Source organism: Microcaecilia unicolor, chromosome 8 (genome assembly GCF_901765095.1).
Source record: "Microcaecilia unicolor chromosome 8, aMicUni1.1, whole genome shotgun sequence".
Taxonomy (NCBI): Eukaryota; Metazoa; Chordata; class Amphibia; order Gymnophiona; family Siphonopidae; genus Microcaecilia; species Microcaecilia unicolor.
In genome coordinates, this window is record NC_044038.1 from 220,849,484 (window position 1) to 220,875,471 (window position 25,988).

A 25,988-nucleotide genomic window follows, 5' to 3' on the forward strand; every position below is an offset into this window, starting at 1 on the left:
AAACTTTTTAAATAATATATAATTTATTTATTTGTTGCATTTGTATCCCACATTTTCCCACCTATTTGCAGGCTCAATGTGGCTTACATAATGCCGTAATGGCGATTGCCATTTCCGGATTGAGAAATACAAAATGGTTGTTAAGTGACAGAATAGATTAAGCAATCAAGTGTAGCGAGTTCATTTCTGGCATGAGAAGTAGAGTGGTATAACGACAAAGTTCATTAGTGCCAGTTAAGCAATCCAGTGTCGAGAGTTCGGTTTTGTCCCGTTCTGGTATGGGTTTCGTTGTCTGGTATTTAGGATGGATCATTGTGGTATGCCTTTTCGAACAAGTTGGTTTTTAATAACTTTCGGAAGTTTGTTAGGTCGTGTATTGTTTTGATGGCAGTCGGCAGGGCATTCCATAGTTGCGCGCTTATGTAGGAGAAGCTGGATGCATGTGCTGATTTATATTTTAGTCCTTTGCAGCTAGGGTAGTGAAGATTCAGGAACGTGTGTGCTGATATAATGAGTATTTAGCTCAAATTCTTCTTATTCTTCCATCAAAAGATATATGTAAAGTTATAGCAGGAGACGTATCTCAGATGCCTTTTTAACAATAAAACTTAGGCATGAGCATTTATGCCATGCCAATAGCACCTGATGCATGCTCTTAAATGTAGCAATAGTGCATGTAAATAGCGTTATTCTATAAAGTTACAGCATAAACGATAGCTATGCCCCTGCCCCACTCATGCCCCTCCCTCGCAATTGCATAGGATAGAAACCACGTGCTATTATACAGAATGGCAACTGAGCGCAGTTATGTGCATTAGTGTCAATCGACTGCAACTGTCACTGATTATTGATAACACCAATTATGGCATCACTTATACACACAGCTGTTAGTATTCTATAACCTACGTGCGCAAAATTGAACACAAGGCTCCTAGAGTTGCATGTGAGATTAGAGAATGGGGGTGTATGTGGCTGACTTGAAACTTGAACTGTTTGTGGCACTTGAAGGCCAGAAAGGGAAAGGGGATGGGACTTGATATACCACCTTTCTGTGGTTACAATCAAAGTGGTTTACATTTATTTATTTATTAGGATTTATTTACCGCCTTTTTGAAGGAATTCACTCAAGGCAGTGTACAGTAAGAACAGATCAAACATACGCAATAGGCAGTTACAGCAACAAAAATACTCAAACAACACAAAGTATGGCACTGTACACTATCCGCAATGTCAACACAATAGAACATTATTTATTATCTCATTTATACCCCTACATTTTCCCAACTGTGTCAGGCTCAATATGGCTTATATCGCACCGCAGAGGCAGACGCCAATGCAGTAAATTAAGCTGATACAGCATTAAACCTACATAAGAAATAAAGGAGAGGATGGGGAAGGAACGAAAGGAACAGGGAAACCAGGGGAGAGGAGGGAAGGGTGGATGTTTCCAAAATTGTCATTAGATTGATGTGTATCAATCAGTGGAGACATGTTGAGTCCTTGGGGTAGGCTTTTCAAAATAACATGGTCTTAAGAGATTTCCTATATATATATAACAAAAGAGAGGGAACAAAGTACAAACTAAAGTCCAAACAAAAAAACAGCACCACGGGCCTTTAAAATGGAACAAAGTTCTTTAATGAATGAGCCTTGACCCGACACGGGCCGTGTTTCGGTGACTAGCACCTGCGTCAGGGGTCACAGTGATGACGTGGAAAACTTGGGGAATAACTCGAATATTTTCATCTACAATATTCCTTACCCCACGTCTCATGTAGTAAAAGCTACAAAGCACCGAGGCACTTTCACTTTCTGTATCCATTTTGATACAGAAAGTGAAAGTGCCTCGGTGCTCTGTAGCTTTTACTACATGAGACGTGGGGTAAGGAATATTGTAGATGAAAATATTCGAGTTATTCCCCAAGTTTTCCACGTCATCACTGTGACCCCTGACGCAGGTGCTAGTCACCGAAACACGGCCCGTGTCGGGTCAAGGCTCATTCATTAAAGAACTTTGTTCCTTAAGAGATTTCCTGAAATTTAGATGGTTGTGGATGGTTTTTATAGTTTTTGGCAAAGAATTCCATAGTTGTGAGCTGATGAAGGAGAAGGATGAAGCATATGTGAATTTATACTTAAGCCCGTTGCAGCTTGGGTAATGAAGGTTTAGGTATGAACGGGATAGTCTTAATGCATTCCTGGGTGGAAGGATGATTAGTTTAGTCATGTAGCCCGGGACTTTACCATAGAGAATTTTGTGAACTAGGGAGCAGATTTTAAAGGTGATTTGATTCTTGACAGGAAGCCAATGTAATTTCTTCACAATTGACAGTGAAGGGTAAGGCAAAGTTCTAACATATAGATGGGTAAGAAAGTAGGAAGAGTTAGAAAGTAAGGTGATTGATTTGAAGAAAGTTGCACATGAGGTCAGAGAGATGGTAAAATATTATCTCAGCCAGGGTAGGAGTGGATAAACATGTCCCACTGCAGTATGTGCAGCCCGAGTTACTCCTTGTGCGTGTGAGTGAGACTAACAAGTTAGTTACTTCTTCCATTAAAGGCCTGGGTGAAGAGCCAAGTTTAAATGTTAAAATGCACTAAGCCCATTTCTTAGTGCATCTTAGTAAAAGGGTCTCTAAATGGCTACCAGCTGCACGTGCCTGCTACATTATGCTATATACCAATTATAGGGCAAGCAGGGGCTGAATGTTTTGTGGAATGGTGAGTGTAGCCTAAACCTCTAGAAACAAAATGTAGGTAGCTTAAGTGAACCAGCAGTTTCCCGTCTTGAATGTGAAGGTGTCTTTGCATGACTTATGCAGGTACTTATTTTGACCTGGGGGGCACTGGAGGGTTAAGCAACTTTCCCAGACAGTCACAAGGAGCTGCAGTGGGAATTGAACCCAGTTCCTCAGGATCAAATTCCGCTGCACTAAGGGCTAGGCTACTCCTCCACTAGTAGCATTCCATGTGGAATCTCAAATAGGGAAAGGGAAATGGGACTTTGTAACCACAGAAAGGCAGTATATCATCAAAGTTGTTTACATAACAGATACTTATTTTGACCTGGGGGCACTGGAGGGTTAAGTGACTTGCCCAGAGAGTCACAAGGAGTTGCAGTGAGAATTGAACCCAGTTCTACACATCCTCAGGCCATTGCATTAACTACTAGGCTACTCCTCACCACTTGTGCACTCTACACTTCACGCTGGTGTTCCAAGGGTCTAACTAGTTAATATTTAGTTAGACAGGCAAACACAGAGGTTTGTACTTCCTGTCCCTCATGGCAGTTAAAGGTAAGCATTTTCCTGCACACTAAGCCTGCATTAGGGTAGTAAAGGAAGCCCCTCAGGTAACAGGTCAAGAAGTTAACTAGAATCTACAATGGTAATGATTCTTTAAATATACATTATTATTTACAATAAATTCAGTTTTAATATATGGTCTGCTCTTCAGAAAAGATCATATGCCAGATGAAGTTCAAATGATATAATTCATAACAGAGATCTTTGGTTTCACCATTTATTTCTGGCACAGCCAGCCTGCCCCAGATTCACGGGTGTCCATTGTTTTCCAATGATGGCAGTGCAATGCAGGTGAAAACTCAGCCTGCTACCATTAAGCCACAATTAATTTTCAGTAAACAGGCATCCTGGAAGTCTCTGAACTGTTGTCCATCAGCAAAGGAAATTTGCAGCAAATTAATTTCCAGCAGAATGCTATGTTTTGTCTAGAAACTGACCTGGATTCATTTTGGTGACTGGAAACGATACTGATTCATTGTTCCTGGTTGCTAGCCAGGTGGGACATGTCATGTACAAGTACCACATCCATTGTGCAGAAAACAAAATAGGCAGTGATCCTGATAGGCAATCTATGGGATTTATAAGTAACATATGGCTCTGACATGTGTGTGCCCTAAAGACACATTTCAGTAGCAAATGGCCACATTTTTCACCTGCCTCAACCAGAACAACTGTGTTGAATTTTCACTGGAAATACTCCAGCTGATGCATGCCCAGCGCATTTTCACAAAATGCTGACTGCGGTAAGCTAATCATTCAATTTGGGTAAATTTCTCCCCTGTGTCCTTAGCCTTTTTTGTTTTACCTAAGGCCTCTGGATAAAGCTCTTGCCATTTCTGGGGATATTGTTGTCAGAAACAGAGAACGTGATGGCAGATAAAGAGCATAGATACAACCCAGTTTGTCAGCTTTTGTTGTTGTTGAACCTTTAAGCTTATTTCTTTCTGGATCCTCTGGGTTTGTCCTGTATTTTCTTGAATTCTGATACGCTTTAGTAGAGAGGTGTGGTAGCCGTGTTAGTCCACTCTTAAAGGTTATCAATAGAAATCAAACAAAATAAAACATGGAAAAGAAAATAAGATGATACCTTTTTTATTTATACATTTCTTGATTAGCTTTCGAAGGTTGCCCTTCTTCGTCAGATCGGAAATAAGCAGATGTGGTAGCAGATAGTATATGTAAGAGAAACATCAAAGCATTACTTTGACAGTCTGACAGAGTGGGAGGGTGGGGGTGGGTAGGAGGTATGCATGGGGACATCAAAGCATTTCATTGATATTCTAACAGGGTGGGTGTTGGTAGGTGAGAGGAGGGTGATAAACAGAGAAATACAATTTTATGGTTTATAATGGGTTAGAAAACCCAGATCCTTTGATGTTTCTCTTATATATATACTATCTGCTAACACATTTGCTTATTTCCGATCTGACGAAGAAGGGCAACCTTCGAAAGCTAATCAAGAAATGTATTAAGTTATGTCCAATAAAAAAGGAATCATCTTATTTTCTTTTCCATGTTTTATTTTGTTTGATTTCTATTGATATGCTTTATGAAGTCACTCAGCACTGGCAGACTTCTTTCTTTAAAGAACAAATTCCTTATATTATTCTCCATTCCTCGTATCCATCATTCTCAACTCCACCTAGATGCTGTGTCATGTCATAACCTCATGGTTCTAGAATTTCCATTGCAGAGAAAAATAGTGTGGGCCTTGTACTTTATATTTTTGAAGTCCATCAAGCCCAGCATCCTGTTTCCAACAGTGGCCAATCCAGGTCACAAATACATGACAAGATCCCCAAAAAGTACACTACATTTTATGCAGCTTATCCTAAAAATAAGCAGTGGATTTTCCCCGTCCATTTTAATATTGGTCTATGGACTTTTCCTTTAGGAAGCCAGCCAAATTTTTTTTTAAACCCTGCTAAGCTAACTGCTTTTACTACATTCTCTGGCAAATTGTTCCAGAATTTAATTACACGTTGGAGTGAAGAAACATTTTCTCTGATTCGTTTTAAATTTACTACTTTGTAGCTTCATTGCTTGCCCCCTAGTCCCAGAATTTTTGGAAAGAGCAAACAAGTGATTCATGTCTACCCATTCCGCTCCACTCATTATTTTATAGACCTCTCTAGATACATTCCTTCTAAACAGGATTCTTTTGTGCTTATCCCACGCATTTTTTAATTCCATTACCGTTTTCATCTCCACTACCTCCCGTGGGAGGGCATTCCAAGTATCCACCACCCTCTCCGTGAAAAAAATACTTCCTGACATTATTCCTGAGTCTGCTCCCCTTCAACCTCAATTCATATCCTCTAGTTCTATCGCTTTCCCGTCTCCAGAAATAGTTAGTTTGCGGATTAACTCTTTTCAAATATTTGAATATCCGTCTCATATCACTTCTCCTTTCCTCCAGGGTATACATGTTCAGATCATTAAGTCTCTCCTCGTAAATCTTGCAACGCAAATCCCATACCATTTTTGTAGCTTATCTTTGCACTGCTTTAAGTCTTTTTACATCCTTAGCAAGATATGGCCTCCAAAATTGAACACAATACTCCAAGTGAGGCCTCACTAATGACTTGTAAAGGGGCATCAACACCTCCTTTCTTCTGCTGGCTATACCCCTCTCTATGCAGCCTTGCATCCTTCTGGCCATGGCCACTGACTTGTCACATTGTTTCTTCACCTTCAGATCTTCGGACACCATCACCCCAAGGTCCCTCTCCTGAGTCGAGCTTACCAATCTCTCTCCTCATATCCGGTATATCTCTTTTGGGTTTCTACACCCGAAGTACATCACTCTGTACTTGGGAAAATCCTGAAAACCTGATTGGGTTGTGGCCCTCAAGGACCAAGGTTGCCCACCCCTGGTTTAGATCTTATCTATCTGGTAAGGCATTTCAGGTACAATGGCGAAGGTCTCTTTCTGAAAGAGTTACTCTTTCTTCTGGTGTCCCATAGGGATGTGTTCTGGGGCCTGTTCTCTTTCTTTTGGTGTCCCATAGGGATGTGTTCTGGGGCCTGTTCTCTTTAAAGTTTTCCTCTCCTCACTTGCACTTCTCTTACAATCACTGGGTATTACTTTTTACATTTATGTGGACAATGTTCAACTGCTTTTTTCCCCTTATCAAGGCTCAAGACTTATTTTACAGGCTGTTGAAGAGATTTCTATGTTGGCTTTGTTCAAATAAGTAGAAACTCAACGTCTCTAAGACTGTTTCAGTATTCTTTCATTTAGTTGGTCCATCTATTCTGTTATACTCTCTTTCCCTCTGCAGTTTATCTATTCCCTTGAATGATACCATTAAAATTCTTGGTGTACTTGTTGATGATTGTCTTACTTTCTCTCAGCATATTTCTACTGTTGTACGAAATTTGTTTTTTTACCCTGAGGCAGATTAGAGTTACCCATTCACCTTTTGATTTCCAGGCCATTCATTTACCGATTTCCCACAGAGATAAAGAATGGGAGAAGAGGAGAGGTGGGGTTAGGGGGAAAGATGAGAAGCTCAGTCTTGGCCATTTTTAGTTTCAGATGGTGGTGAGACATCCAGGCAGCAATGTCAGACAGGCGGGCTGAGTTTTGGGCCTGGATTCCTGCTGAAATTTCTGGTGTGGAGAGGAAGACCTGGGAGTCATCAGCATAAAGGTGATACTGAAAACCATGGGAGGAGATAAGAGCACCAAGGGAAGAAGTATTGATGGAGAAAAGAAGAGGTCCCAAGACAGAGCCCTGAAGTATACCAACTAAGAGTGGGATAGAAGTGGAGGAGAATCCACCAGAGCATACACTAAATGTGCAATGGGAGAGATAAGAAGAAAACCAAGAAAGAACAGAGCCCTGAAATCCAAGTGAGGGCAGTATATCAAGGAGTAGGTAGTGATCAACAGTGTCAAAAGCAGATCAAGAAGGATGAGGATAGAATAGAGACCTTTGGATCTGGCCAGGAATAGGTCATTGGAGACTTTAGCAAGGACTGTTTCAGTTGAACATAGAGGGCGAAAGCCAGATTGAAGTGGACACATTGAGCCTGCAAAGAGGTGGGAAAATGTGGGATACAAATGCAATAAATAAATAAATAAATAAATCAAGAATAGCTGAGATGAGAGAAAGTCAAGACAACGGCAGTGAACAGAATGTTCAAGTATCTTGGATAGGAAAAGGAGGAGGGAGATGGGGCAATAGTTGGAAGGGCAGGTAGGATCCAATGCAGGTTTTTTGAGAAGTGGTGTAACTACAGCATGTTTGAAAGCATCAGGAACAATTGCAGTGGAAACTGAAAGTTTAAGGATATGACAGATAGAAGGGTTGAAAGTACATAAGTACATAAGTAGTGCCATACTGGGAAAGACCAAAGGTCCATCTAGCCCAGCATCCTGTCACCGACAGTGGCCAATCCAGGTCAAGGGCACCTGGCACGCTCCCCAAACGTAAAAACATTCCAGACAAGTTATACCTAAAAATGCGGAATTTTTCCAAGTCCATTTAATAGCGGTCTATGGACTTGTCCTTTAGGAATCTATCTAACCCCTTTTTAAACTCCGTCAAGCTAACCGCCCGTACCACGTTCTCCGGCAACGAATTCCAGAGTCTAATTACACGTTGGGTGAAGAAAAATTTTCTCCGATTCGTTTTAAATTTACCACACTGTAGCTTCAACTCATGCCCTCTAGTCCTAGTATTTTTGGATAGCGTGAACAGTCGCTTCACATCCACCCGATCCATTCCACTCATTATTTTATACACTTCTATCATATCTCCCCTCAGCCGTCTCTTCTCCAAGCTGAAAAGCCCTAGCCTTCTCAGCCTCTCTTCATAGGAAAGTCGTCCCATCCCCACTATCATTTTCGTCGCCCTTCGCTGTACCTTTTCCAATTCTACTATATCTTTTTTGAGATACGGAGACCAGTACTGAACACAATACTCCAAGTAGGAGAGAGAGTGCTGAGTAGATGGGTGGGAACAGGATCAGAGGAACAGGTAGTCAGTTTGGAAGAGAAAAAAAACCGTGCAGTTTCATCTTCAGTGATTACAGAAAAGGAAGAAAAGGAGGCAGGGGTTGAAGGAGGGTTAACAGAATGGACTGAGGGAAGGAGAGGTGGAGGTGACTTGGTTGAGAACTCAAGGTTAATCTTGTGAACTTTGTGCAATTTTTAGCAACTTTTATACAATTAGGGAGTTAGTGTGCAAAGTTGTGCGAGTTATTTATAGAAGTAGGTCCATTATGCACCTAACTTGTTAAAGCCTATTAGCATCTAATTAAACAAGTGCCAAGTATTGGTGTTAATTGGCTCTAACTGGCAGTTAGATACATAACTGACCTAATTTATGAACTAGGCAAACCTTTTCCATAGCACACAACTCAAGGGGGCTTGGACTTGGAAGGAGTGTGGGTAGATCAGGGCATACATAAGAGTTCAACTCGTGGGCTTTAGAATATAGCAGTCATGCCCCTAACCGCTTACAATTAGGCATGAGCATTTACACCAGCCATTTGGCTAGCTATGTGCTCATGCATAAAATCTGGTGTGGAACTGTGGACTCACACTAGTTCCGTGCAGAACTGTTGTTACAGAATTCGCACTTACCCCTGGATTCTATATGACAAGTCCAGTGTTCCACGCCAAACTCCAAGCATATTCTATAACAATGCGCATAACTTAATTGGCATAACAAGCCAACCAGCGTCGAGGACAGTGCTCAACAAGCAATTATGAGCACTAATTGGCAATAATTGGAATTTACACGCACAACTCGCTAAGCCTAAATTCTAATGCGCACATCCAAAAATGGGCATGGCATAGGCATTCTGAAAAACTACACGCACGGTTACTCTGCGTGTAATTCAGGTGCCGATATTTACACCAAGTTTTACTTGGCGTAAATGGCCGCAACTACATTTGGTTGCGAGGAGAGGCCCTCAGCATATTCTATATACCACGTGGAAATTTAAGCCTATTCTATAAAATGTAGGCATGCTTTAGAGAATACGCCTAGGCATAATGTTTTTCTGCAAGGATTTTTCAGAAGCATTATATAGAATCTCCCCCTTAATGCGCATCATCCTGCCACCTAAATTGTGGTGATCTTTTGAGAGTTTACTCCTGTGAGTTGTCGGGGGCAGGAAATGTAACATGTGGGGTCAAGTTATTCACATTGTTCTGAAGGGAAAAAGTACATGCAGAGAAAGCAGGTACAAATCTTCAAGTTTCTCTCTGAGAACTGGTGGAGAATAAACGAGCAGATCAAAGTGATATCCAAAAGATTTTATTGGAGATATCATATATAAGAAAGTTGCCCAACACAGGTCGTGTTTCGCCCACAGAGGGCTGCGTCAGGGGCTACAACAAACAAATCAAATTATAAAATATCAAACTCATAAAAACTATATAATAATATAAAATATATTAATATAATATACAAATGTATTATGTTTGTTGTGCTTATTATTATAAAGTTTTATTGTTGATAATCTACATCTATGTTTTAAAAGCAATAGCAATATCTTATGTTTTTAAATTTTGAATATTATATAGTTTTTACGAGTTTGATATTTTATAATTTGATTTGTTTGTTTGTTGTAGCCTCTGACGCAGCCCTCTGTGGGCGAAACACAGCCTTTGTCGGGCAACTTTCTTATATATGATATCTCTAATAAAATCCTTTGGATGTCACTTTCATCTGCTCGTTTATTCTCCACATTGGATCTTGCAGATCGCTTGCCTTGCTGTTTTTTGGGACCCTTTATGAGAACTGGTGCCAACTACTCACGGACTTTGTACCTTCCAAAAACATATACAAATTATTCCCATTATGACTAACACCTTCCTGAGAGAGAGAGTTTAACGACTCTGAGGGTGAGATAGAATACACGTAATACTTATAATTTATAGTGAAAGAGGGTAGAAAAATAATTTTGGACAATTGCATTGCCCATGAATATGCTTTGATTTATGGTACTTACTGTAGGAAGGGATTCCATAAGTTTGTCCGGGCGGAGGATACGCTGTGTACGCACTAGCCTGTTGGATCCCCGTGCTGTATTGTGTTTGTCCGTAAGCAGCCATGTTTAGAAAAGATGCGACTGGCAATAGCTGGGGATTAAGTCTGTTCAGAATGAATACGAATACTTAGTATATTATAGTTGTTTTAAATAAGCACAAGAATAACATCTTCAAATCTTTGCTCAAAGCCCACCTCTTCAATGTCGCCTTCAGCACCTAACCCTTATGCCTCTATTCAGGAAATCTAGACTGCCCCAATTTGACTGACTGTACACTTGTCCTTTAGATTGTAAGCTCCTTGAGCAGGGACTGTCCTTCTCTGTTAAACTGTACAGCGCTGCGTAACCCTAGTAGCACCTTAGAAATGTTAAGTAGTAGTAATACCTACATTTCTAAAATTGGGCTTGTTATGGACACATATATACTTAGGCAGTTAAAGCTTTTAAAAAAGTCGATTTCACTATGCTTAACACTTCTATTTTTTAGAAGTTTACAATTTATTCATTTCAGTATTTATGTTTTTATTTTCCAGCTATTTTTGAGTCGCATATGGATGTTTAAAAATCCCTGACGTTCAAAAGCATTTACCTGGCCAGGATCGGCACCTGTCTGGTTAAATGTCCCATAACTGGCCATCCAGCAATATTTAGCAGGGGATAACCGGCTGTCTCCCGCTGAATATCACCAGTTAGCAGCCGACATAACTGGCTAGTTGCCGATTTTCAGCCCCGCTTTAGCGGCCATGGGGTCCTTTCATTAAGCCGTGATAAGAAAATTTTTTGTAGGCATGGGTTTTGGGTGCATGCATTAATACTGTTCAGTGCACGTACAAAAATGCCTTTTTAAAATTTTTGCTGAAAATGGACATGCGGCAAAATCAAAATTTCTGCGCGTCCATTTTGGGTGTATGACCTTACTGCCAGCCATAGACCTAGCAGTAAAGAATCTGTGCGGTAATGACTTATGCGCATCAGATGCCACTTGGCACGCGTCCGAAAATAAAAAATCTTTTTCAGACGTGCGCCAAAAATGAAATTACCGCAAGAGGCACACTGTAGTTGGGCGGTAAGTTCATTTTGGCACGCGTTGGGTGCACATAGATGCTTACGCGGCTTAGTAAAAGGGGCCCTTTATTTGGCTGCATGAGTATTTGGGATATCTTTGGCTGGTAAGTCTGAACATCAACATAGCCGGTTATCTTCTAACCGGCTAAAAAATAAACCAAATATTCAATGCCGGTCACCGGAAATGGCTTGGCAGTCTGAATATCAGCCCCAAAGCTTTTAGCCTCTTGGAACTTTAAATATTTCCTAGGGCCGAGTTCCTAAATTTATGCTCAAAATTTCACTGAAGTCCTAAGTTTAGGAGCCTAAAACAATGAGTGCCATTGTAGTGGGGGAGATGAGGAAAAAAAAGGGGGAAAAATGGGTGATCAGATGTTTTCCCTCATCCACCCTATCCTTTTTCCCATGAGACTAATCATTGGAATGCTTTTTTGAGATTCAGTTCTATATTCTAGCATTTTAATTTTTTGCTTACACTGTCCTGATATGAGGAAGGAAAGGCAGACGAAAAATGTATTAAGTTAGACCAATATGCGCATTTGTTAGTGCGCCTTAAAAATAGTGGTTATTCCTTAAATAATTCTGTGTGCACTCAAATCAATTTAACACATTAACCTACAAATTAACACACATTTATTGGGTGGTATTTAGCCTGTGATGGTTTTAAAGCTGCACATTAGACAATTTTATGAAAACAAAAACTGTGAAACAAAGTCAAAATGTGGGGTAAAAGGCCAAACACACTGAAAATGAACCAAAACCATTTGCCCTGTGCACATTCCAAGTATCACCTTACATCGTTTTTTTTTTGTTTATTTGTTTTCCTTTTACTTATCAACCTATATATACCTAAACCAGTAAGCCCTCTGCTCACGTTCCCATGGTCTTGTTTCCCTTATTAAACAAAATGTAATTTCCTTGGTCTGAAACATTATGCTTTGCAAAGTACACTTACTTTGTGTAGCTCAGTTGAGGTGCAAGCAGAGAGGCTTCTGTTGTTACACCTTACGGGGAACAAAAAAAGAAATAATTTACATGATAAAATTCAAATCAGTTTCTAAGTCTAATCATTAAGTAGAATGCTAATAAAACAAGAGCGATGCAATAGAGATCAGAATTCATTCTATCAACAGGACTGCAGTGTACCCATTCGTTTGCTTTCTGTTCCGATCAATTCTTGTAGCATTTATAGAGGGCAACTCTATAAGACACCCTAAATTTAGGGAAAGGGAAATGGGACTTGATATACCACCTTTCTGAGATTTTTGCAACTACATTCAAAGCGGTTTACATATATTCAGGTACTTACTTTGTACCAGGGGCAATGGAGGGTTAAGTGACTTGCCCAGAGTCACAAGGAGCTGTAGTGGGAATTGAACTCAGTTCCCCAGGATCAAAGTCGATTGCACTAACCACTAGGCTACTCCTCCACTAGCAACATTCCATGTAGAAGCCTGCCCTTGCAGATCAGCAATGCGGCCACGCAGGCTTGTTTCTGCGAGTCTGACGTCCTGCAGAAACAGAAGCCTGCGTGGCTGCGTTGCTGATCTGCAAGGGGCAGGCTTCTACATGGAATGTTGCTAGTGGAATAGCAACATTCCATGTTGAATCTCAAACAGTAGCAACAGAATCTCAAATAGTAGCAACATTCCATGTAGATTTGGGGATAAAAGGAGCTCAGGTATTTGAGATTCTAGTGTCTTTGAGCATCATCACAGTGTTATGAGCAAACAGAAAGCACAAGCATGTAAAAATCCGACCAAAGCTTCACAAGAAAATAAGCAAGAAAAAATAGTGTGAAGCATTTAATGGTGCTACAACAGGGAAGTCATAAAAATCCCCCAAATTCCCTACTATGGAAACAACAGAACTGCAGCTGAGACTTAGATCAGCTTATGGCATTTGTCCATGATTTTAAAAAGCAGATTTAACCTTGATCTCTGTCCTTGGTTTAAAAAAAAAATAAAAGGAAGGCATGAAAAGGCTCATAACTTTTACAGTGTAATATCAACAGTTTTTGAAGGTGTCCTGCTTGACAGTTTTTAAGCGTCCACAGAGAGCTTTGTCATTTGGGAAACGGCTGGGATTAAGCCACTGTTTCCCACACTGCATTTAGTGAAATGTGTATTTGCATACGTGCACATGCGAGTGAGATTAAATGTACATATATGTGCCTGTGGAAGGGATGATACTACGATTCAGAATTTTCTATCTTAAATTTTAAAAAATTCTTTGATGAGCAAAATCAGATTTTTCAAACTGACAAAATGCGCCACACCTACGTCACAGAACCTTCAGCTCAAGAACCTATGTAATGGACTGGCTCAGACCAAATTCAGGCTAAGGGGTCCTTTTACTAAGCTGTGGGAAAAACGTCCCTGCGCTAGCGGCGGGGGACATTTTTTCCCGTATGCCAGGGCTGTTTTCTGCAGCCAGTAAAAGCCCCCTCCCCCCACAAAAAAAGAAAATGACTATGTGGTGAGATAACTCTTATCGCGTGGCCATGCGTCAGGGAGTCCATACTGCCACCTACTGAGGTGATGATAAGGGCTCCCGCGCTAACCCGGCAGTAACTAGGCAGTGCCGATTACCACCGGGTTATCACTACGCAAGCCATTTCCGGGGGGGGGGGGGGGGGGGGAGATTCTTTTTCCCCTGGAAATGGCGCGTGCTCAGGGCGGGACTACCGCCGGCCCTAGTCCTGGAAGAGCGAGCAGTAAGCCTGCCTTGGGCTTACCACCACTCTGTAAAAGTTCCTCTAATAATCTAGTGAACCTGCATCTTCACAGGTCACTGAACGTACACGTTTGCTATCCGTGCATTTTCAATCACTGTGAGGGCAATTGTACAACTGGGTGTCTACATTTAGGAACCCCAAGGAAGTGTGGTGAGAGCTTATTCTGTAATTGCCTGGAATAGACTTCCTGAGCCGGTACGTCAAGCTCCATCTCTGGCCGTCTTCAAATCTAAGCTAAAAGCCCACCTTTTTGATGCTGCTTTTAACTCCTAACCCTTATTCCCTTGTTCAGAACCCTTATTTTTATCATCCACACTTTAATATTCCCTTATCTCTTATTTGTCTGTCCTAATTAGATTGTAAGCTCTGTCGCGCAGGGACTGTCTCTTCATGTTCAGGTGTACAGCGCTGCGTACGTCTAGTAGCACTATAGAAATGATGAGTAGTAGTAGTAGTAATTGCATCGGCGGTCCTTTCGTTCTTGTGCCTGAAGTGACACCAGCCATAGACCTGGAATAACTGCAGGCCTGTAAATACAGCAGGGACATGCGTAATTACAGTATTCTGTAAGTTACATAAGCAGGGGCCCTGCCCATTGCCCACCCATGTGTACGCGCTCTTACCCTTTAATCCACATTAGCTATTCTGCCAAAGCCAAATGTGGCATGGTGGTCTACAATCAATAACAGTAAAGGAAATGAAAGGAACACCAACCATCAGATAGGAAAGCAAAGCACGCACACAGTAGAAGACCCCTCACTCACATAAACACCCATCATACGAAAGAAAATGTCACCAAATACAGCAGCAGCACAGAAAGGGTCACTCTCCCCCCACCTCCAGCCAAAGGCACACATTCAAAACTCGGCCTTCAGATGTGCCTGAAACGTTCAATAAGACAATTCTGATTTCAATGTCACTGGAAGCTTATTCCAGAGCCCTGATGCCAGCCAGAAAAATGCGCTATTGTGAATGGTACCTAGAAGTAGGAGGTACCACCAGCTGATGTCCTAACTCTCAATACAAAGACCAAGAAGGAATGTAAAGAAGCGTCAGTGCTGCCAAATAATGCAGCGTTTACGTGTGCCCCATAGAATAGCCCTGCTCGCACTTTCACAAGTAAGCCACACCACACTTACAGTGGGGGAAATAAGTATTTGATCCCTTGCTGATTTTGTAAGTTTGCCCACTGACAAAGACATGAGCAGCCCATAATTGAAGGGTAGGTTATTGGTAACAGTGAGAGATAGCACATCACAAATTAAATCCGGAAAATCACATTGTGGAAAGTATATGAATTTATTTGCATTCTGCAGAGGGAAATAAGTATTTAATCCCTCTGGCAAACAAGACCTAATACTTGGTGGCAAAACCCTTGTTGGCAAGCACAGCGGTCAGACGTCTTCTGTAGTTGATGATGAGGTTTGCACACATGTCAGGAGGAATTTTGGTCCACTCCTCTTTGCAGATCATCTCTAAATCATTAAGAGTTCTGGGCTGTCGCGTGGCAACTCGCAGCTTCAGCTCCCTCCATAAGTTTTCAATGGGATTAAGGTCTGGTGACTGGCTAGGCCACTCCATGACCCTAATGTGCTTCTTCCTGAGCCACTCCTTTGTTGCCTTGGCTGTATGTTTTGGGTCATTGTCTTGCTGGAAGACCCAGCCACGACCCATTTTTAAGGCCCTGGCAGAGGGAAGGAGGTTGTCACTCAGAATTGTACGGTACATGGCCCCATCCATTCTCCCATTGATGCGGTGAAGTAGTCCTGTGCCCTTAGCAGAGAAACACCCCCAAAACATAACATTTCCACCTCCATGCTTGACAGTGGGGACGGTGTTCTTTGGGTCATAGGCAGCATTTCTCTTCCTCCAAACACGGCGAGTTGAGTTCATGCCAAAGAGCTCAATTTTTGTCTCATCTGACCACAGCACCTTCTCCCAATCACTCTCGGCATCATCCAGGTGTTCACTGGCAAACTTCAGACGGGCCGTCACATGTGCCTTCCGGAGCAGGGGGACCTTGCGGGCACTGCAGGATTGCAATCCGTTATGTCGTAATGTGTTACCAATGGTTTTCGTGGTGACAGTGGTCCCAGCTGCCTTGAGATCATTGACAAGTTCCCCCCTTGTAGTTGTAGGCTGATTTCTAACCTTCCTCATGATCAAGGATACCCCACGAGGTGAGATTTTGCGTGGAGCCCCAGATCTTTGTCGATTGACAGTCATTTTGTACTTCTTCCATTTTCTTACTATGGCACCAACAGTTGTCTCCTTCTCGCCCAGCGTCTTACTGATGGTTTTGTAGCCCATTCCAGCCTTGTGCAGGTGTATGATCTTGTCCCTGACATCCTTAGACAGCTCCTTGCTCTTGGCCATTTTGTAGAGGTTAGAGTCTGACTGATTCACTGAGTCTGTGGACAGGTGTCTTTCATACAGGTGACCATTGCCGACAGCTGTCTGTCATGCAGGTAACGAGTTGATTTGGAGCATCTACCTGGTCTGTAGGGGCCAGATCTCTTACTGGTTGGTGGGGGATCAAATACTTATTTCCCTCTGCAGAATGCAAATAAATTCATATACTTTCCACAATGTGATTTTCCGGATTTAATTTGTGATGTGCTATCTCTCACTGTTACCAATAACCTACCCTTCAATTATGGGCTGCTCATGTCTTTGTCAGTGGGCAAACTTACAAAATCAGCAAGGGATCAAATACTTATTTCCCCCACTGTATGTACAAAAGTGCTAGTACTTTAAACATGAATGGGGAATTCTATATGTAGCGCTCAAAGTTGCGTGCGCAAATTTGGGCGTGTGCCCAATTTGCATGAGCAATTCAATTGAGCCAATTAGTGCCAATAATTGAGTAATTATCAATTACTGGTGTTGTCAGAATTTTGATTTACGTGCACATCTTGATAGGTAATTTGGTGTCACTTTGTGGATGTAAAATTTTAATTAATTCGGTGCAGGTTCGAGGTTGTTACTGCAAAATGTTTAGTGGGGGGAAGGGGCTCACTTTTTTCTGGACACGGTCTAGTAGAGTGGAGGAGTGGCCTAGTGGTTAGAGCACCGGTCTTGAAATCCAGAGGTGGCCAGTTCAAATCCCACTGCTGCTCCTTGTGATCTTGGGCAAGTCACTTAACCCTCCATTGCCTCAGGTACAAACTTAGGTTGTGAGCCCTCCTGGGACAGAGAAATATCCAGAGTACCTGAATGTAACTCACCTTGAGCTACTACTGATAAAAGGTGTGAGCAAAATCCAAATAAATAAATAATAGAATTGGCACATAGCACACAGCATCAGCTTGTCTAACTGGAGGCTCTAAGGGGGTCTTTTAATAAAGCTTAGCTCGAGTTATCTGCAGATAAGTCAAGCTGGGCTTTAGTAAAGGACCCCTCCCCCCAGGTCTAGAATTGCTCCCACAGCAGTGCTAAATATTCACATTCATTTAAATATTGGCACTGATGTTTGAATTAATCCACTTGCTACTGCTGAATATTGACCCCCCCTCCTCCATTTTTAGAAAGATGTTTATGTTTCTGAGGTACTAGACATGAATTTTAAAACTTTACATCCTCAATGGCAGAAATTAAAGTTTTTTACTAGCTGTAAAGCAATTAGAACAATGATGAATGATTAACAGTACCATTGCACAAGTCACATTATAAAGGAAATAGGATAGACTTATTCCAAAAGAAAGACTAATGTTATCTATTGCAGTTAACAAGTCTCGTCCGATAGCCTGTGTAAAAAAAAAAAAAATCTTAAAAAATGAGACCAGCCGACCTACCGTTTATGTCATCTGGAGATGAGGGGTGATGACGGTCAGAGAGATTAAGCCTTGGAGTCTCACGGTTCTCAGCAGTCACACGCAGGCTGTGTAGTATCGCTAGATCTAGCATTTCCTTATACCTGAAAGAAACAAAAAAAAGGAGAAATGTAATTTATTCATCCCTCATGCACACTTACTAATGATTGCAGATTTTCTTTTTATTACTGTATGAATATTAAAATGGATTACTTAAACCCAGCCTTCATATAAATTCAACATAATAAAAATTCACTAAAGTTTTCATCAAAGGGAAAAAAGTGTTGAATTAAAATGAAGTAATCTCTCCCTAGGAAATTACACCCACTTGATTAAAGTTTTCCTGTTTTTTTTTCTTTGTTTTGCCAACAGAAAAATTATATTTCTGCATTTCATAAACGGCATTCAAGGATGGTGTCTATGAAAATATTAATACCAGTACCATTCAATAAACACATTGAGGTCTGAAAAACAAAATTGATATGCGAGGTAAAACACTTTAAATTCTATTCACTTTGAACCCTTTCTTAAAATGTTTTTGCTCCAGGGGAATTTCTCCAATTTTGCCAATGAAATAAATACTGAAATATGTTTAACAATAAATCTGAAGTAAACCTTTGATAAATTTCCTCAGTTTCAAAGCATGTAGAGATTTAAAAAATATATATTCATAGCATCAAACTTCTCAGAGTTTCCCCAACTGTTTCGTCACTCTTTTGGGCTTTGGTTTTCAGTTCCACTCTGTAGATCTGACAAAGAAGGGCAACCTTCGAAAGCTAATCAAGAAATGTATTAAGTTATGTCCAATAAAAAAGGTATCATCTTATTTTCTTTTCCATGTTTTATTTTGTTTGATTTCTATTGATAACTCTGTAGAACCAAAACCTTATCCATTTTGGGCCAAGATTTAGTGGAAAATCTCAGGATTTAACCTATACCAAGGCCAGTGAAAGTATTTCTCAAGCATCTGTGCTGGTTTGTGACAGATGTCAAACTTTTAAGCAGGACTTTTTCAAAGGAATACTATGCAAACTGGGTGGAGTCATGAGCATTTTAGATCATACATTTATTTAATTTCCTATCTACCGTCTGCAAGCCTGAAAGTGGTGTACATTTAGGGTATTTCTCTGTCCCTATCAGGTGAATTTTCGAAAAAGAAGGGCACCCATCTTCTGACACAAATCGGGAGATGGGCATCCTTCTCGCAAGGTCGCTCAAACCGGCATAATCGAAAGCCGATGACCAAAGTTCACGGGGACGTGTCGGCAGTGTAGCGAAGGCGGGACTGGGGCGTGCTTAGGAGATGGGCGTCCCTGACGAACACTTGGGCGACTTTACTTGGTCCATTTTTTTTCACGACCAAACATCAAAAAGGTGCCCGAACTGACCAGATGACCACCGGAGGAAATCAGGGATGACCTCCCCTTACTCCCCCAGTGGTTACTAACCCCCTCCCACCCTAAAAAAACAATCTTTAAAAATACTTTTTTGCAAGCCTCTATACCAGCCTCAAATGCCATACTGAGGTCCATCGCAGCAGTATGCCGGTACCTGGAGCAGTTGTAGTGGGTGCAGTGTGCTTCAGGCAGGCGGACCCAGGCCCACCCCCTCCTACTTGTTACACTTGTGGTGGTAAATGTGAGCCCCCCAAAACCCACCAGAAACCCACTGTACCCACATGTAGGTGCCCCCCTTCATCCCTAAGGGCTATGGTAGTGGTGTACAGTTGTGGGTTTGGGGGGGGGGGTTGGGGGATGCAGTTAGCACAGGAATTAGTGTATCCTGCCATGCCAGTGTAGTAACTGCCATTGTGCACTAATTCACGTGGTGGGCTGCTTAGCACTCCTTAGTAAATGGGCCCCCAGAGAAACCTATTTTGAGACTATCTTATAAAGACACGGGGTAAATTCTGAAACGATTGATGAAATTTAGGCACAGGGATGATACATGCTAAGCGTGGTCTATAATGGCGAACTCCTAAAGTTAGGCGCATAAATGCAGACTTACGCTTGCATTCTATAACGGCAGTGGTGGGCACAAATACAATTATAGACCATGCTTAGCACGTATCTTCCCTGTGCCTAAATTGCAGCAATCGTTTGAGAATTTACCCAGTGTCTTTGTAAGATAGTCCCAAAATAGGTTTCTCTGGGGGCCCCTTTACTAAAGTGTGGTATGCAGTCTCTTTTCCAAGCTAAAGAGCCATAACCTCTTTAGCCTTTCCTCATACGGGAAGAGTTCCATCCCCAAAGCATTTCATACATCTTTAGCATTTCTTGCTAAAGATGTAAAAAGACTGGAAGCGGTGCAAAGAAAAGCTAAGAAAATGGTATGGGATTTGCGTTGCAAACCGTACAAGGAGAGACTTGCCGACCTGAACATGTATACCTTGGAGGAAAGGAGAAACAGGGGTGATATGATACAGGAGAAACAGGGGTGATATGATACAGACGTTCAAATATTTGAAAGGTATTAATCCGCAAACGAACCTGTTCCAGAGACGGGAAGGCGGTAGAACTAGAGGACATGAATTAAGGTTGAAGGGGGGCAGACTCAGTACTAATGTCAGGAAGTATTTTTTCATGGAGAGGGTGGTGGATATGTGGAATGCCCTCCCGTGGGAGGTGGTGGAGATGAAAACGGTAATGGAATTCAAACATGTGTGGGATAAACACAAAGGAATCCTGTTTAGAAGGAATGGATCCATGGAATCTTAGCGGAAATTGGGTGACAACGCCAGTAATTGGGAAGCAAAACCAGTGCTGGGCAGACTTCTACAGTCTACATCCTGATCGTGACTGAATAGATATGGATGGGTTGTAGTGTAAATTTAAGGGGTCGATGTTAGCTTCAGAACTTAGTACAAGAACAGTGCTGGGCAGACTTCTACAGTCTGTGCCCTGAGAATGGCAAGGACAAATCAAACTCAGGTATATATATATAAAATATCACAAATCAAGTAAAATGAATTTATCTTGTTGGGCAGACTGGATGGACTGTTCAGGTCTTTATCTGACGTCATTTACTGTGTTACTCTTTGGGGTTCTACATGGAATGTTGTTACTAATTGGGATTCCAGAATCTTGTAACTCTTTAGGATTCCAGAATCTTCAGAATTTTTAGTACAAGAACAGTGCTGGGCAGACTTCTATGGTCTGTGCCCTGAGAATGGCAAGGACAAATCAAACTCGGGTATAAAGTATCACATACCATGTAAAATGAGTCTATCTTGTTGGGCAGACTGGATGGACCGTACAGATCTTTATCTGCCATCATTTACTATGTTACTATATATATATATATATATATTTTTTTTTTTTTTACTTTGAAGACTTGTTCTTAAAACACAGGAAACGGGCGTTAATGTGTGCTTTCACTTTTGGGTCTGCTTTGACACGCACACATTCGTTTCTCACTACCAGCGCTTAGAGGCTTGCACGGGCTTCTTTCTGCTTCCAAATGATATAAAAACAGATTTTAAAAGAAAGAATCCTGAGAAATCCTCTCTTCAATCAACCTGTCGCCTGCCCTGAGCTGGGGTTATTTTTTTTCAGCAGTAAGGGTGGCAGTGTTTTGTGTGCTGCTCTCTGAGCATTGGGAGGGAATAGGAAATGACGTCACTTACATCCATTGGATTACATTTGCATGCTATTTGCACTACCTTTGCTGCGCAAATCGTCTCTCATGCTAGAGCCCTCCGAGCATTCTGTGCTCAGAGGCACTTTTACTAAGCTGCGTAAGTCTCTATGGGTGCCCAACGTGCGCCAAAATGGAGTTACCACACGGCTACTGCATGGCTCTTGCAGTAATTTCATTTTTGTCATGCGTCTGAAAAAATCGTATTTTCTGCCGCACGCATTGGTCGTGCGCCAAGTGACACTGGGCGCATGTAGGTCATTACTGCCCGATTACCGCATGAGACTTTATCGCTAGGTCAATGGCTGGCGGTAAGGTCTCAGACCCAAAATGGATGTGCGGCAATTTTCATTTTGCCGCACGCCCATTTTCCTTTATTCTATAACTTGCAGGCGCAAATTTACACATTAGTTGTAAATTTGGGTGCACAACTTTTTAGAATTAGGTGGAAAGGCACCTACTTGGGTGTTCAATTTTGGCAAACTTTTTATAACACTATCGAAAAGAGAAGCCTATACTTTCTAAGTCCTGGGATGTTCTTTTAATTTGCTGGATGGAACAGTAAAACTTGCAATCAGGGTATGACGAGTGCAAGAAGATTTCATAATGCAATTTTTCCTCTCTCTTTCTGCTTGATCCTCCATGGATAGTAGCCATTTAAAAAAATAAACCCTGTTGACAGCTCTACCCCCACTAATATCACATAATAAACTGGCCCATGCCTAAAAGTTCCAGTAATTTGGTAGCGCAACCGATTAAAATGAGGCAACTTTTCTCCCTTTGAGCCGATTACAATGCCAGCAAATTCCACATAATAACCAGATGCCTCTTGAGTTTTGACTAATTGTTGAGGAGAAACTGAGAGATTCCCGTTAACCCTGTAAATGGAGCTCTGGTTTTAAACTAGCCAGTCTTTTGAAAGATCCAAAAACAGACTGGGGAAAACGCCTTCATTCCTTTGCCCTGATTTTGGTTCCTACTTAATCTGGAGTAGATATTCAGAGGGTTAAACCCCAATGAGCCGGCCGGCCGCAGATACTCAACTGGGTGCTGTCAAATATTGCCGTTAACTCATAATTTGATATTTTAAACAATAAATGTGGTAAAAATAATATCAAATGTGTGAATATAATATAAGTGTTAAGAAGTGCTCAGTTCACACGTCAGTCATTGGTATAGTGACTGGCTGAGTAGAGAACCATCACTGCACCACTTGCGTTCTCAAAAGCGCAGTCTATGCATATAATTTCTGCGCTATATCAAGGCAGAATGAAATCAGAATAAAGCAGGTGAACCTCCAAAGATGTTAATGTGGGCTGTGTCAAACCCTCTACTTAATTTAATTAACCCTTTAGTGTCCAAGCCTATATAATAAAAAGCACCTCCAACATTCTGAAGCTGACTCCGTGGTACTGTGGCAGTGTAGGGTTCGTAAGTCTGTAGTTCAGCGTTTCATTGGCTCTCACTGTCAACGAAGAACCAATCAGACAGAACGGAACTTGGAGGAGGGAAGTGGAGTGGATTGAATCTCTAACAAACAATCATATACAGGGAGGTATGAACATCAGTGGAGGCAAGTGCACAGAACGGAAGGGAAGACAAACATTTAATCACTTTGTCACTCACACACACACACACACACTCAATCACTCTGTGTTTCTCTCTCTTACACTGTCTGTAAAACACACTGTCACTCTCAGTCTCTCACATGGGCATCTGTATGTTGCATTCTCACGAGTAAGGAGCTCTTCTGATGTGATTGTTAAACTGATTGAAGGGCCTGAACAAGGAAAACTTTTACCACATTGTAATACAGTTTACACAAAAAATATTGTATATAAAGAAATCTTACACATGTAAACAACAATTATATTCAGAATACAACCATGGAAACATTAATGGCAGGAACGCATTACATTGCTAGCGCCCGTTTCATTGCGTTAAGAAACGGGCCTTTTTTACTAGTGTTCCCATAATAAGCCATATGGGAACAGATTGATGGGAACATTGGACACTAAAGGGTTTTTAATAATCAATAATCAACACAGCCCACATTAACATCTGCTAACCAGCTAAGTAAGCTCTCAGAGTTAGGTCACACATATATTCCTAGGGGCATCTCACAGCATTTAGCGCGTGCTGATTAGCGCACGATAAAAACGCTATCGCACCTTTGCAAAAGACCCTCTCTACGCATTGAGTTAATTAGTCACCGGTCAACTTTCAGATCAGTGCACATATCCAGATAATAGATGCCGGAGGCCGCGCATGCTCCGACAATGAACATCTGGGGTTAGTTCAGCCCATGGCTGTGAGCAGCTTATAAACCGCTTTCTGCTGTGGCCTGAATTTTACTCCCTGTCTCTACAGTTGTTAAATAATTATTTGAAATACTGAATACATTATCCCCTAGACTCCATATAGTGCGGCTGAAATTGCGTGCACAAATCTAGTCATATTCTGGATTTGCGCGCACAACTTAATTAGTTAACAACAAATTCTGGAGTGGAGGAGTGGCCTAGTGGTTAGGGTGGTGGACTTTGGTCCTGGGGAGCTGAGAAACTGAGTTCAATTCCCACTTCAGGCACAGGCAGCTCCTTGTGACTCTGGGCAAGTCACTTAACCCTCCATTGCCCCATGTAAGCTGCATTGAGCCTGCCATGAGTGGGAAAGCGCAGGGTACAAATGTAACAAAAAAAAAAATTCTAAGGCGCGTAGTTGAAAAGGGGGTGTGGCCATGGGCGTGGAATGAGCGGGTTGTGGATGTTTCTAAAATCTATGCACATTATTATAGAATACACCTTGTCCGCACCTAATTTAGTTGCTGGCATTTACACCATGTTTAACTTGGCATTAATTGTTCATGACTAAATTTAGTCGTGGCAACGAGAATTCTATAAATTGTGCATAAATTTAGGCGTATATTTTGTCTTCGCCAATTTTTTAGTCATGATATATACAATCTAGTCTTATAGGGCTGCAGTTTGATTAACATTTTTAATCGTGATTAATTACGCAATTAACAGTATGTTTATTTATTTTTGTTTCCACTGGAGTTCCTTGTGACTCTGGGCAAGTCACTTAACCCTCCATTGCCCAGAGTCACAAGGAGCTGCAGTGGGAACAAAAATAAACATGCAGTTATTTGCGTGATTAATTGCCATTGCAAATTTTAAGCAAAATGCAGCCCTAAAAAAATTAAAGCATACAAAGTAACGAAAAGATAACAAATACAAAATACAAACTGAAAAATTACAAATTAAAGAATAAAACAGAATAGCTATAAACAGCTTTACAGTTTTCATAGCCTACTTCAGAAATGCAGCCCTAATTAGAAAGCTATACCATCCATAGTTTGGGCACCCTTAGGGGGGAAAAAAAGTCGCCATTAAAAAACAACCACGCACATTGGGTTTAACAAAACTCAAGTATGCCTTTTACACAATGCAACAATAAATTATGCATTCGTGTATATTTTACTACTCAAGGATGAAGGTTGTATAACTGCACAAAACTATCCGAGACCAAAACACAGCAATAGAAAAAAAAAAAAAAATCAGAAGGCATTATATTTATTTGTAAAGTAAACAAAATACGCTACTTTGTTCTCAACAACCATAGGAAGCAGCTTGCAGCACTGGTCTGCCTTGTCATCACTCTCATTGCCCAAACCTCGGGAGGGGGCAGCCTAGAACCATTAGGGAAAAGCAGCCCTGTGCTTTCAAAGCCATGATCCAGAGCAGTGTCATGGAACGGAACCCAGGGGATGACAGCTGAGGGGTGGTGGGGGAGAGAGTGGAGGAGAGGAAGGGGGCCTTCAAAGACTCTCACTGCTGTGAATGGATCAAAAGCACAGACACAAGGTCCCGACTCAAGGCCTGCACAGTCCGGCTTTCTGTGAAGCATTGTTCGTGGACGATAAGGATCTGTTCACACAGTGCCTGGAGAAGCGGCAGATGGTAATACTGTGCCTTTTATCCATAAGGCCCTGAATTCAAAATCTTTAGGACAACATTAAAAAACAAAATGCAAAAGCAGTTAATAACATTGAGATTGATATTCAAAACGATTTCACTGGCCAAAAAGGGCTCCTGGCTAGTGAAATCTCTTGTGTGGGGCTATTATCCACTGATATTCAGTGGCACTTGTCCTGTATATTCCATGGGCGGTCCAGGAGCAGAGTCAGCACTTAGGCAGTTAAGTGGCAATAGACAGCACTTAATAATCTAAGTTAGACAGCCTGGTCCTATTTTTATATGGTGTCCTCAGGTGGTTGAGTGCTGGATAGTAACATAGTAAGTGATGGCAGATAAAGTCCTGAATGGTCCCATCCAGTCTGCCCAACAGTTAAATTAATTCTCAATTGAAGATTAAATCAACAATGAACGTGAGATTATATACTTGATCATGGTCTTTCTTTGGT

At 41.4% G+C, this 25,988-nt stretch overlaps 1 protein-coding gene across 1 annotated transcript in view; it reads right to left on the bottom strand.

Moving 5' to 3' along the window:
• LOC115476889 (eyes absent homolog 2-like) overlaps positions 1-25,988 on the bottom strand; it is a 123,490-nt gene that overhangs the window by 8,488 nt on the left and 89,014 nt on the right. The window contains exons 2-4 of the mRNA XM_030213461.1: positions 17,912-18,033; positions 12,336-12,384; positions 10,277-10,419 (exon numbers count right to left, since the gene is read on the bottom strand). Coding sequence (XP_030069321.1) covers positions 10,277-10,419; positions 12,336-12,384; positions 17,912-18,023 — 304 coding nt within the window. The 5' untranslated portion in view covers positions 18,024-18,033. The remainder of the gene's footprint in view (positions 1-10,276; positions 10,420-12,335; positions 12,385-17,911; positions 18,034-25,988) is intronic.